Source organism: Atractosteus spatula, chromosome 28, assembly GCF_055471065.1.
Source record: "Atractosteus spatula isolate fAtrSpa1 chromosome 28, fAtrSpa1.hap1, whole genome shotgun sequence".
NCBI classification, from domain to species: domain Eukaryota; kingdom Metazoa; phylum Chordata; class Actinopteri; order Semionotiformes; family Lepisosteidae; genus Atractosteus; species Atractosteus spatula.
In genome coordinates, this window is record NC_142733.1 from 3385147 (window position 1) to 3399460 (window position 14314).

The window sequence follows — 14314 nt, forward strand, 5'->3', positions numbered from 1 at the left end:
TGGTTAAATAAAGTAATTTAACCCACTGAATTGGGGGCTCTTCGGGATCAGGGTTGGAGATACCGTACTAAAAGCATCATCCCCCACTCCTTAATAAATGTTTTATTCTTTTTAGAAGTAAATTTACAAACGATTAGATACATTTAACTTAACTTGCGTGGCGGCAAACTACATGAAATAATCAAATGGTTTTGTCGATTTTTATATACTGAAAAACAGGACATATACAATACTTTTGGGATGATCAGTACCTTGGCTCTCCATTCCATTTCACTGAACTCCACTCCGGGTCTTTGCTCCAGCTAACCCTGAGTCAAGCCAGTTTCAGCATCTGGATACAAGTGGGAAATGTACTTTTCCGAAATGAAAAAAATACGGTACGGTTTTTTCGCCTATGCCAATAGAGAGTACGTAATATAAATTCGACTACTGAAAAATATCTACAAAAACATAAACTTTCAAGAGGGGGTTGGGGGGATTGGGGAGCGCATCGGATACCATTTTATGGCGGACACTAACCGGAAGTTATTTTCTCGGTTTTTCCATGCCGTCTTGTAAAGTGTTTCCTGTGTGAGGTCTGGTTTCGGTTTCGGAACGAATGGGTCGATAGACTGTTCTGAAATTCTGTTACGTTGTCCTGTCATGTGTTTTGTAGTTCACTTGTTTAATAATTCGATTATATTAAAAAGTGCGTAATAGACACCAGGCTGCACTCGGCTAAATTGCTATGGTGAGTTTACAATAATATCCTTCTTAACGGAAACATGGTGTAATATAGTTCTCTGCATGTATTGACGTAGTCATCTAGTTTTTTTTCTTTATCCTGTACGTTAAGGAGACAGCGTTTTAACAGATGCTTTCCAACATGAACTTTTCCAGTACAACAGGAAAGGGCGACGCCACTAGTTAGTACGGTATCAAACCTCCTTCCTCTTGTTGTAAGACAGAAACCAGATTCTGCTCCTTGCTTGTGATTTGTTGACCGTAGAGGAGGTACTATCCGTTGCGGCTCATATATAAGTGAACTGGGTTCCTGTCCCCTGGCCAATGACATGCTGATGGGTTAACTGCTGTCCCTAGATTAGCTGTTTGTGCTTGTGTATTTTCTGCAGTGCACTGCCATCCCATTACCGGTCTGTTTCCAGTTTGTATTCCTAGGATAGAATCCAAGTGCAGTTCAGTTTAATTGTCATATGGAGAAGTGGAATGAAATGCTTATTGGTGTGTATGCTCCCATACACAGACATTAAAGGGATCACCAAAAACATAAACACAAAACAGCAGCAGCAACACCAAGGTAGATAACATACATCTTTATGACATGCTTGTAGAAATGAAGAGCACGTTCAGCAATAGACAGATTCATCCACGGTGCGACAGGGAGCGCTACAGGAGGTCATTCTTGCCTTCTGCCATCAGACTGTACAACGCATCCACCTTGCGTCTGGGCAGAGGCAACATTGACAGTGACCTGTTTCTGGACTGAACAGTAAACTGCTACATCTGTTCTCTTTCTTTTCCGGTTTAAAACCGTTTTTGTGCAATATATGCCAGGGACCTGTGCAATACATTTATATTTATAGTCATATTGTGCAATACCACTTTTTTGTGTCCTGTTCTGTTCTGGTTTCTTCTGTTCCTTGTGTTTTCTGGACTGTGAGTAACTCTTCTTAGTGCACTTCTCACTGTACTGATTGTATTATACGTATTGTATTATTATTATTGTATCATTCATTACGGTTGCTGTGTTGACTGTGTTAAGCTGCTGTTGCACTGCAATTTCCCTCACGGGATCAATAAAGTATCTATCTATCTTTTAAAAAGTCAGACAAGCAGTGTGGGGGGGACACATCGGTGTGAGTCAGTGGTAGGGGCAGTTTAGTAATCTGACAGCTTGTGAGAAGAAAGTTGCCTCGATGCCCATGAGGCTGTCTGATAATGAAGGGCTGTACGTAAGCAAAAGTAGAACTGCGCTTTGCGGAGGCCAGTGGGAGTGGGAGAAAGTTTAACTTTGACACGTAATCTCAGGTGGACGGATCCAGTTCTTTTCTTTTTGTGTTTGAACGAAGTGCCTCTTTTCCTCTGGCCCGGCACTGTCCGAATCGGTGCTGACGGACAGATTCGGAATCTCCCCGGCGCGAGCCCTCCGAACCGGCGTTTCAGGACTGTTTCCTGTGCCTCTGCTCTGATTGCAGGCTCCCCCGGACTGCCGAGCCCTGCTGCAGCGGTTTCACAGCCTGCAGGCCGAGCGCGTGGAAGCCTACAGGCTCTTCGAGGAGTGAGTTGATTTTAGTGATGGTTTTGCAGTTTTTTTTTTGGGGGGGGGGGTCTCTTGATTTCACAGGTCTTTCTTTCACTTCCCAGCATGGCGTCTGTTTTAGACGGCCGGCTGCATGTGATGTCGGCTCTCTCGTCATGCTTCTCCGGCTTTCGCCTCAGTGCTTTGTTTACCCTCTGTGCCAGGGGCCACGAGGCGTACCTGAGGACGGGGCCGCACTATGACTTCCAGCACTACAAGCAGCTGGTGCACGAGATCACCCAGGCCTTCCGCGGGATTTCCCAGGAGATCCTGGGGATCAAGGAGCGGCTGCACCAGGAATTCGACCGGCCGGACCTGTCGGAGCACATCGAGAAGCTGCAGGCCAAGGAGAAGGAGAAGCTGGAGCTGGTGGGTTTGAGGTGTTCATTTTTGGGGGTGTTCATGACCAGCTTCCCAGCATCCCTCTCATTTTGTCCTTATGTTTCCTTGATCACATCTACGTTGTGTGTTGGGGCTCAGTGGTTTGCCCCAAAAAAGGGTGAACCTCATAAAGTGAAAGGCTAGGAAAGAGGAGCGAGACAGAGGTTTGGGTGGTAAACCAGGCCAGACCAGCTCCTGTGTTTCTTTTTTATTTTTATTTTGTTGCGCTGTTTCGAAGCCCTACCGCTTGGAAATGAGTGGCCCAGGTACACACACGGGCACGTACTGTAACAGAACACAAAGCACATATTGGAGCAGACACAAACACCTGAGCATGGTCACATGCTCTAGTGGGGCCATGCACTTGCCTCTGATGTGTATACCACACCTGCGCAGGTATGGCGGGAAAAATGGGGGAGTGATGTTTTTGATCAGGGCTGGTTTCTGTATGTATCCATCACCTGTGATGCCAAGTTCAGCTTTGTAACCCACATGGGTGAAAGCATGTCAGAAGGAGACAAACTTAGGGTTGATCTGAAGTCTTTTTTTTTCTTCCAGTACCAAACTGGCAGTTCCCCTGGTTTCTTTTAAACCTCACCTACAGTCGATTGTTTTTTTTGTGTTGTTGCTGTGTCATCTTTCGGCCACAAGGGGGCAGGTGTTTACTACAGAACAGCACTGGAAGTAAATTCCGTAGGGCATTTTTGCACAATGAAAACCAGACAGTGGGTTGTACACACAAAGCAAAGAAAAACAAAGGTGGGTAGCAGAAACATTCACAAAGGCCACCTAAGTTTACTTTTTTGTTGTCTGTTATGTTTTGTGTTTTTTTTTTCCCTTGATTACACTAGTTTGTTTAATCTGAACCTAGTAACTTCATATGCCTGTTAGGGAAAATGAATAATTTATCAGTGAGCTTGTAAACTCTAGATTTTCAGAATGAAAGAGATGCCCTTGAGACACATGAAAATGTATTGGTTTACTGATTGTTCAGAATCACACTGAGGGGGAGCTCAGCTGAATTTAAAATGGTTAAGAAAAGCTAAATTTAGAAGGGGGTTGCTCGTAGTGAATATTTCTGTCTGTGGTTAATCAGCACAAAGTATCTAGTTCTGGGAGGCTGAAGTTCTTAAATAAACTTGGAAGAGCTGTTACACAACAGCTGCACTGCAGACAGACAGTCGTGAGTGCCACACAAGCACACTGTTCACGTTTTGAGATTCCACGTGTTTGCTGATGCATTTGGCTTTAATAGGATTTTTTGGGGGGGTGGGGGGGGGGTATCTCTTTTGCAGACTGCCAAGCTTCAGCTGGCGAAACAAAATGCCCAAGACCACCCTGAGGACGAAAACTGCCAGGAGACCGTACAGGAGCTCAGGCATAAGTATGGGCTCTGTGGTGACCCCTGTTCAGCGCTATGTGATGTGCCACTACACAGTAATGAACCCAGGGGCTGCGCACAGTACAACTGCAGCGGAAACCCGCTATGATTGGGAAAGCAGGCTCCTGGGAGGCACCTTTTACTGGAAATCTTGGGTCCTGGGTCGCTTCAGACTTGGAAAACTGTGGACCAATTCAGACCAATAATAAGGCTCAAGTCCAATCTTGGTCCTCAAGAGCTGTGATCCAGTGGGATTATTAAAGTGCAGACGTCTCCAGAGATGGGCCAGACAAGCCCAGCCAGGCCACAGCTGGACTTGGAGACCTGGGAGGTCTGCACTGCTGTGAGCACTAGGGGAGGCGCCGGGGACCCCCGTCCCGAGATATTGAGCGCGCATGAGCAATTCAGGCCCTTGGGACCCCGAGATTTTCTAGGCCCAGGGGTGAGCATCACCAATTTGGGGGTGTCCTGGGACGTCCCAGCCCCGGCACATTTCCGGCACTTCTTCCTGGTGCCGGGTTGCATCAGTGTGCGTGAGGGTTAGTGGTCCGTTGACTGATGAGAGCCAGCAGCTGGCTTGCTGGAGTGTCAGTCACGCCAAGCAGCACGGCCTTTAGAAAGTGCCACACGTCGCAAAAGATCCAGATTCAACACATATAATGTACAGGAAGTTAAAAAAAAACGTTTGTTGAATGTGTGCAGATAAATTGCACAACACCGTTGTGTTAAAAGTGATAAGAGTAAACAGAGCACATCAGTTATTGAGGGTTAGCCGGCCCCGGGCTTTTGTACAGGGCCTGATGCAGACGCTTGCAGATGCAGTGCAGCGCAGACATGTGCACTCGGGGGGGACTGACCGCACTGACGCTCTGTCGTTCTCTCCCTGACCAGGCTGATCAAGAACAAAGAGGCACTGAGTGAGATCCTGCAGGATTTTAAATACGACTCGGAAGAGCCGGAATGAGGGGGACACGGACAGCCCGGAGTTAGGAGTCGGCTGGTTTTGTTCTCTTTCTTTCCTTCTGTTGCTTTCAGAGTGTCGGGACATTTCCCGTGTGACTTCCAGCAGTACAACAGTAACTCTTCTTCTTATTAAGCAGTGGAAACTTCCCCTGAGTTGTAAATATAATTATTAGTCTACGTTAATAGTTAAAAGGCGATATCTTCATGTCTTTGTTTGATCCTGATCAGCGGTGAACCTCTTATAAATGACTCTTGGCGTACAAATTATTATTTCTTACTTTATTATTACAATTAGAATAATTATTATGGCTACTGACGCATAACTTACAAAAAAACATTACCTTAAGTTTTTTAAATATGCTGATACAATTCAGTAAAAAAATAAAGGCAATAAAAATGTCTTCATACATACACGCGTTCATACACACACAGTACATGAGAAAATGGGTTTAGTATTGCAGAGTGGATCCCTATTGCTGATTTTGAGGAGCTATGCAGGGTGTCAACGATGAGAGAGAGCCAGCGCTCCACTGTCTTCATGGTAGTCAGTGACATTAGCAAAGCGTGGAGGGAGAGACAGCATGTGAACCTCCGTTTCAGTTCAGCACATGTGCCCTTTGCCACAGGCAGAGATATCTGCTTATTGTGTCTGGCGCTGTTTAAGCCCAGGCCTTCAGGAACCTGTGATCATTAAGGCTCATGATTAACGAAGGTAATAGGTGCAACTTTGGCACCTGTAGAATAGGAGGTCATTTGTAATGGAGCTGAGAACAGTGAAATCGAAGTGACCAAAATCTGTACGCCAGCCTAATTTTTGGCAGTGAAATGAATGTGTGGCTACTAGCTTTTACAGTAACTGCAATGCTACATTATTAAAGGAATGCCTTGCACAGACAGGATGATAAGGCACTGAATCTCTGCAGTCGAGAACAGCAGACTACAAGCGACCTGATACAAGTATTTCAGACCGGGAAAGGTCATTGACAAAGTCAACCCAGAGGAGTGCTTCACGTTCAGCACCAGTGGTGACTCATAAGATAAGGCACAGGCTGTGTTTAAGGGAATTTCAGATATTCCCTCCTTTAAAGTCACTTTAGCCCTGTAAGATCTCGGAGACAGGATCGTGTCTCCTGACAATCAGGAAACAGGCTCATAAAGCATTCCAGTCAAGGAGGTCGAAACTTGCTCTCGTGTGCAGTTAGACCGGGACTGTAGGACCCAAATCTTTGTAGTTAAATATAGAGATAGGTGAATCATTTACTCCACAATAGTGTTATGCTGAATAAACTCCCAAATGTAAACAATGAACAAAGAAATTGCTGTATTAGTTTTCTGAGTCAGACTGTTCAAAGTCTCTTTTTCCATCACTGGTACTGAAATAAGGTATAGATGGAGGATTGACAGGACAGATTTTTAGGAGTTCCTATGTGGTTTTATCCACTGTGTTTAAATGTGTAGACAAGGAGTAATGATGGGTAACCCCTTAAATTAGAGAGCTACCCACCTTACGATCCATCACTGAACACTAGTGGAACAGGGACCCGAGGACAAAGGTGGAAACAGAGGTCCGCCTTTACACAAAGAGTGGTGGCTGACTGGAACACGCTCCACAGCTGAGTTCTTGAAGCTGATTCTCAGGGATCTTTCAGGAAACAGCCTGGCAAGATCCTCGTTCCATTAGTTATTTGCATCCCAAAAATCTAGATGGACAAATAGCCCCCTCTCATTTACCACCTCTCTTATACCCTTCTACCCATGTGGTTTCTGAGGCATCCCCATCATGCACCGCTGTGGTCTTCAAGAGCTGTAGTAGGTGCAGCTGAGGGGAGAGCTATATCAGAAACTCGTTCCTGCACAGCCACCGAATTTCATGCCTTGGAACTTGAAATGAGAAGCAACACTTTGCTACTGCTAGATTTAACACTTGGCTTTCAAGCCCTGCTATATTCAATCTGTCATATGGCTACTGCGAGATTGGCTAACCAAAACCGAAAACAGGAGAACAATCGTATCGACACAGCTGAAGTCGCGCCGTCCTCGGTGGGGGGGGGGGAGGGGTTGGGCAGAGTGGAAATGAGACCTGTGTTTATGTGGAAAGCAATTCCAGTGTGCTTCAGGAATCCTGAGCTGGGGACAATGCAGTTTTTCCTTCCTGTTTTGAAACACAGTTTTCATAAAATACCACATGGATCTCAGCAGAAGCTTAGTGTAACAAAACAGCAGAGTCCAGGACACGGGGGAGTTTTCAAAGCGCTCAGTTTCAGTTTCTTTCAGATATTTTGTCCCCCCCCCCCCCCCGGGGTGCGCTATGATTTATCGCCTTGTAGAATCTGAAAGAACAAGGAGACGAGAATGTCACTGGTTTTTAAAACCTTCCCGGCTGCCACACGCAACCGTACAGAATAGCCCGAACTCATTCAAAGTCCGAATTTGATCACGTCTGCCGTTTGGCGTGCATGGTCCTGAAAATATGTTCTTTGTGTAACATTTCTAACTTTGAAATGGATTCAACACATTCCTTCATTTCATAAGGGCTGTTAGGATAAAACTGCCACTAAAGGTTATTCCATTATACATGATCTCCAAACGGTCTGGGAGGAATTTTTCCTCCAGCTACTCATGTGGCATCCAATTTTATTTATTGGAGCAAGGCCTTATTCGCTTGTAAATTTACACCAGCAGCCTGATTGCCTACGGATGGCTCGCACTGCAGGCCAGCGTGCCTCTGCAGGCGTCTCTGGCAGATGCCCGATTCTTCCAGGAGCCAGGCGGCCGCAGATTACGATCGGGGGGTGAGTGGAGGATGTGGGTTAGCGGCCACGTTCAGAGCACAGTTCCCAAAATCCTGCTGGGTCCCATGTGTGCTGGGAGGAAGGTGTAATTCGAAACGGGACGTTCCCAGTCGAGGCCGGGAGACCAGGGGAAAAAAAAAGGGAATCCACATACTAAACCGGTCCCTTGAAGACTCCGGCAGGCTCTGACTTAAGCTGTCCGCAGCAGGTTCAAGCCCCGGGTCCTGTTTTTCAGAAACGCGGGCGACTCCGAATTCTGCAGGGGGCGATCGCCCACAGTGGGAGTTTCTCAAGCATCAGCTCACGGGCCCAACCAGCCAGCAGCAGCGCCTCTGCTCATAAATTACACTCAGACAGTCATAATGGAGGTCTGCCTCCATCCCTTGTGGATGCTGCTGTACCACAAACCACTGTGGGAAACCCTTAGGAAACGATAGCGCCTCCTTCTACATTTTTCTTGGGTTTTTTTTTCCTCTTAGAGAAACGGCTGTCCGCACGACTCTTGGGCGCAACGGGACGCTTAACCTCGGGACGTGCCCGGGATTTCAGACGCCAGAGACGGAAAAGGGAATGGGCTCCTTACCTACCTGGTTGCGAGTTTTGTGGGATTTCTGCAGCCACACGCGCCACTGGTCGTACAGCTTGATGCTCATGCCCGTGCAGCCATAGGCGTGCTTGCGCACCCAGCCGAAGAACTGCTTCAGCTCACGGCGCAGCGTGGAGTTCTGCTCCCCCGCCTTCGGGTCGCACGAGCCGCTGGCCAGCCGCTCTGCCGGGGGGGGAAGAACGGAACCAAATGAACTCCCAGAATGTGGCCTGCAGGGTTTTTTTTTGGGGGGGGGTCTTGTGTGTGGTGAATAAATGGCCCCGTGCATGAGAGAAGAGAAGAACACCTGCTGCTTCCCAGCCATCCGCCCGTTTTCTGACCGTTTTCTTCCAATTCCGGGACACGAGGGGGGGGGGGTGTTGGGAGCCTATCCCACCATCCCAGCATCTCAGCAAGCAACAGGCACAAGGCGGGGTGCCAGTCACATCACAGGACGGACACACTCGCACACTCGCACACTCGCACTTGGACAATTTTCCCAGAACCAGATTAACCCACCAGCAGGTCTGGACTGTGGGAGGATACCCACCCAGACAGCACTCCAGGTCCACAATTGAACCCAGGGCCCCAGCGCTGCCAGGCAGCAATGCCAACCACTGCACCCCTGTGCCACCCCACCCGCTGTGTTGCGTGTTCACGAAAAGACTTCTGCGACAGCGAGCTGAGTAAGGCACGCCGTCGGCTCATATGTGGAAGGATCAAAAGGTTCATTCTAAATACATTGGTTCTAAAAGATGTGTTTCTCGAACTGACAGTTAAAGTAATGGGGGAAGATTGATGCAGACCAGAGAGGCAGTGACAATCATCTGTCTGATCTCCAAAGAGGCCTTTTCTTATCAGATGAATGGTTAATGTATCAAACCATTGAACTGCTCTGTCACTTCTTGCATCTCTGTAAGCCCAACCACCTGGAAGCCGGCAAGCACATGAGCTCAGATTGCCCATGGTCCAGCAGGGCCGACGCCATTGGCAACGATCGGAATCTCCTCTCCAGACTCGGACTACAGCAGCTCTTTATCCCACGCCTGCAGCTCCAGAGCTGCTCTGGGAGGGCTCTCTGCTGGCCAGAAACCTTTGACATCTCCCCTTAACGCAGCCCAGCACTGTGCCTTTGGGATTGGAACTGGCAGTTCTGATGTCTGGGTGCGGGACTGATTATACGGTTTGTCCCCAAACCAGATGGGTCCTTGAACGTGTCTATAATATAAAATAAGTACAATGCACTTCATAATCAGAGGAAGCTCATTGCTCTTATAAGAGGATGCAGAATATTAAAAAAAACAGTTTCGAGTCGCTCAGTTTAGTGTAAAATTGAGCCTGGGCAGTACCTGGATGGGAGACCTCCTGGGAAAAACTAAGGCTGCTGCTGGAAGAGGTGTTAGTGTGACCAGCAGGGGGCGCTCACCCTGCAGTCTGTGTGGGTCCTAATGCCCCAGTATAGTGATGGGGACACTATACTGTGAACAGACACCGTCTTTTGGATGAGACATAAAACCGAGGTCCTGACTCTCTGTGGTCATTAAAAATCCCAGGGCGTTTCTCGAAAAGAGTAGGGGTGTAACCCCGACGTCCTGGCCAAATTTCCCATTGGCCCTTACCAATCATCGCCTCCTGATAATCCCCATCTATGAATTGGCTTCATTACTCTGCTCTCCTCCCCACTGATAGCTGATGTGTGGTGAGCATTCTGGCGCACTATGGCTGCCATCGCATCATCCAGGCGGGGCTGCACACTGGTGGTGGTGGAGGGGAGATCCCATTACCTGTAAAGCGCTTTGAATGGAGTGTCCAGAAAGCAATTATTATTATTATTATTATTATTAGTCTGGACTACAGTGTGTGTTCCACTCATTTTATGCGATTTGAAATAGTCAGCTTGCCCAAATTTATTATAGATTCGGTATTTTCCAAATCACACCAACCGTATCTACGGTAAGGAAGGAACCGATTGCGTGTGCTCTCCTGCGGCTGAGCTCTCGGGTTTCACCGATATCCCTCCGGAGTGGAGAAAGACGCTCCGCACCCAGCTCGCAGAGCCTGGGCTGTTACTGACTCAGCGTTCGCAAACAAAGATCTTTGGGGAAAGCGGTCCCCCTCGACCAGAGATCAGAACAAAAGCAAAGGACCTTGAGGGGTCGTGGAAAAGGGCATCCGTATTGCTGGAGAAGATTTCTCGGGTTCTTCAGAAAAATGCCTGGGTGAGATCAATACGCTGCTGTCGATCAGCGAGCGCGGTGCAGATAACGGCCTCCTCTCGTCTGGACTAGTCCATTTTAGGCTCCCTGCAAGTCTTTGCAGCCTTAAAAGGTGCCGATAGGGCCTGCTAACTTGCAACCTCAGCTGGCTAGACAGTGCATACCATTGCCCTGAGCCCCCACACGACAGGGCTAGACAACATTTTCCATATTCCATACTCCACTTTCCCTTTGTATACAAAATACAAAAATGTACCCCCTATCTTCCATTATGTTCCGAAATCTGTTTCCACTCAGTTCCTAAGCATGTCCTCTGGTGATCGCCTGAGTTTTGGGCGGCAGGGACTGTCTGCGTTTAGCTTTTATCAACCCCCCCCCCCCCAACCCTTCAAGATTAAGAAAAATTCAATCAGATCTCCCCCACAGCCATTTTGTCCCCCTCTGTGGCTTCAACAAAGAAAGAATGGGAAAGTTCACTTCTTTTAATCCATCGATTCAAGACCGTTATCGGGTTATCAGATTGTTTCTTGAGGCAGTTGGGGTGACTGTTCTTTCTTCTCCCATGGAAAACTGAGAGCAGGGGGACTTGCTGTTTTCATTCAAGAGCGACGCGCCTGTGTGCTCTGAGACAGTTTCAAATCACTCCAGAAATAAAAGCACTGTTTACCCACCGCCAAATTCCTTCATGCCACACTGCTACTGCACACCTAAAGTGAAGAAAAGTTCCCAAAACATCCCACTTATCAACTGGCTGCGTACGTCTCAATTTGTCTGGTGTGTTAGGAAACTGCTCCCCCCAAAAAAAGAATTTGCCACTGTTGTAAATTCTTAAAATTAAGTATGAGAATAAGTGATTAAAAATTGCATCAGGAAGCATGCCCTAAGTGCTCTTGAAAACTAGATTAACTGAAAAAAATCCATAGTGTTAAATAAGACTTTTTCAGCCCAGTGTTCCAATGTGACCAAGATAACACCCCACCATCAGGCTTCCTTGACCCCCTGGTCATAAAAAAAGAGCAAACAAGACCTGTCTCGACTGGTGCACTGGTGGGGGTGGAGGGGATCCCCATTACCTGTAAAGTGCTTTGAGTGGAGTGTCCAGAAAAGCGCTATATAAGTGTAAGCAATAATAATAATAATAATAATAATAATAATAATAATCTTATTGACATAATAACTACAACTGCTTGATTAGAGCACTTAAGTCTGCACCAGCTGACCATTTGAAAAAGGCCTCGTTGACCACAGAGGAAACACAGAGCCCCCCCCCCTCCCCCCCCAGGGTGGTGCTGGGCTGGGCGGAGTGCGTGCGTGCTCACCGCTCTGTGGCGTGGAGGCAGCGGTGGGATTGCTCCAGTCGCTCCAGATCCCTGCTTTCCGAGAGCCGTAAATGCCCACGGGGTTGCAGCGCACCTGCACAAAGTACACCGTGCCCGCCTTGAGCCCTGCCAGGCGGCAGGAGGTCTGGTTGCCCACGTCGTCCACCACCTGAAGAGACACCAGCTGTGACCCGCACGCAGACACCGCGTGGGCCTGTGCACTGCATTTCAACATCTGCCCCGCAGACGCGCTGTGATACTATTCCTTCCTTGCTTGAACATCCATCCATTTTCTAACTGCTTCTTCTGCAATCCACCCCGAGCTGCCTCTCCCCTGACCGTTTTTGTCAGTGTCAGGCTGACATGACATAGTTTTGTGTTGTTTTTTTTTTTTCCTTCCAGTTTTCAGATGAATCAAATATATGCTTTGCTGCTTCAATAGTGTATATAGGGTCGTGGGGCAGCCACGGCCTATCCCAGCAAGCAATGGGCACAAGGCAGGATCCATCCTGGACAGGATGCCAGTCCATCGCAGGGCACAGACAAACACACACACTCACCACCAATTGACATAAGGGCCAATTTTCCCAGAAGCCAATTAACCAACCAGTATCTCTTTGGCCTGTGGGAGGAAACCCTTGCCAACTTGGAGAGAACATGCAAACTCCATGCAGACAGCGCCCCAGGTCTGTAATCAAACCCAGGGCCCCAGATCTGCGAGGCAGCCATATTAACCACTGTGCCTCTGTGCCTTGCAGGAACACACAAATACTTAAGCACTTAGATCAATTTAAACCTCATAGGTCACCTTGAATAAGGCCGGATGACAAATGATTAAATAATACTGACTGCATGGCTTAAAGCATAATTCTGCTTACATAGTAAACAGAAGAAAAGCTTAACATGCAACACTATCAGGACACACACAATCCCATGATCTTAGATAACTCCTTACAAGCATTAAACACACACTCTGGCTTAGAATACCTTACCAATGCCAAACACATTAGCATGCACACACAGGCTTGCACGTCAAGACAAACATAGCAGCTATCCCAGTTTTATAATCCCAGGCATAAGAAATAATTCATCTGCCTCTTTGAGACGAACACAAGCTTAGATATTGGCTTTAGACTGCACTACACACACCCACAGATTTTGGCATGAACAGTCAGAACTGTAGTTAATTTTCGATGGTTAATGATGTGCTCAGAAGCCATCCTGATGTCCTTCTATTGCACAGCACGTAGCGCTAAATCAAATGTCCCTGTTTGACCCCAGGGGCAGATTAAATAGGTGTTGATAAAGGATAAACATCTCAAACCCAGTGGAGAGGAAAGTGAAGTCTTGTGGCTACAAATGAAATATTCAATAGTGCAATGTAATGCCATCTCTGCTGCAGTTTTGCTGTAATGAGCTGTGCCATTGTGTTGCTTGTGCGATAGTGGTGCTATAGTATTCCTATGGTGTTTCTGTAGTGTTCCTATAGTGTTGACTATAGTGCCATAGCAGTATTGTAGTGTTGTTATAGTGATGCTGTAATGGAGCCGTAGCGGTGCTGTAGTGATGCTGTAGTGTTGTTGTAGCGGTGGTGTAGTCTTGCTGTAGCGGTGGTGTAGCGGTGCTGTAGTGTTGCTGTAGCGGTGGTGTAGCGGTGGTGTAGTGTTGCTGTAGTGTTGTTGTAGAGGTGGTGTAGCGGTGGTGTAGTGTTGGTGTAGCGGTGGTGTAGTGTTGGTGTAGCGGTGGTGTAGTCTTGCTGTAGTGGTGCTGTAGTCTTGCTGTAGCGGTGCTGTAGTGTTGTTGTAGCGGTGGTGTAGTGTTGCTGTAGCGGTGGTGTAGCGGTGGTGTAGTGTTGCTGTAGCGGTGGTGTAGTGTTGCTGTAGCGGTGGTGTAGCGGTGGTGTAGTGTTGCTGTAGCGGTGCTGTAGTCTTGCTGTAGCGGTGGTGTAGTGTTGCTGTAGCGGTGGTGTAGTGTTGCTGTAGCGGTGGTGTAGCGGTGGTGTAGTGTTGCTGTAGCGGTGGTGTAGTCTTGCTGTAGCGGTGGTGTAGCGGTGGTGTAGTGTTGTTGTAGCGGTGGTGTAGTCTTGCTGTAGCGGTGGTGTAGCGGTGGTGTAGTGTTGCTGTAGCGGTGGTGTAGTCTTGCTGTAGCGGTGGTGTAGCGGTGGTGTAGTGTTGTTGTAGCGGTGGTGTAGTGTTGCTGTAGCGGTGGTGTAGCGGTGGTGTAGTGTTGCTGTAGCGGTGGTGTAGTGTTGCTGTAGCGGTGGTGTAGCGGTGGTGTAGTGTTGCTGTAGCGGTGGTGTAGCGGTGGTGTAGTGTTGCTGTAGCGGTGGTGTAGTGTTGTTGTAGCGGTGGTGTAGTGTTGCTGTAGCGGTGGTGTA

At 47.8% G+C, this 14314-nt stretch overlaps 1 protein-coding gene across 1 annotated transcript; it reads left to right on the top strand.

The window, feature by feature from the left end:
* Positions 1-563: 563 nt before the first annotated feature.
* rex1bd (required for excision 1-B domain containing) lies at positions 564-5914 on the top strand. Its single transcript, XM_088907727.1, has 5 exons — positions 564-730; positions 2196-2278; positions 2464-2668; positions 3976-4064; positions 4953-5914. Exons 1-5 carry the CDS (start codon positions 728-730, stop codon positions 5023-5025), a joined length of 453 nt encoding a protein of 150 aa, XP_088763853.1. The 5' UTR covers positions 564-727; the 3' UTR covers positions 5026-5914.
* The last annotated feature ends 8400 nt before the right edge of the window (positions 5915-14314 follow it).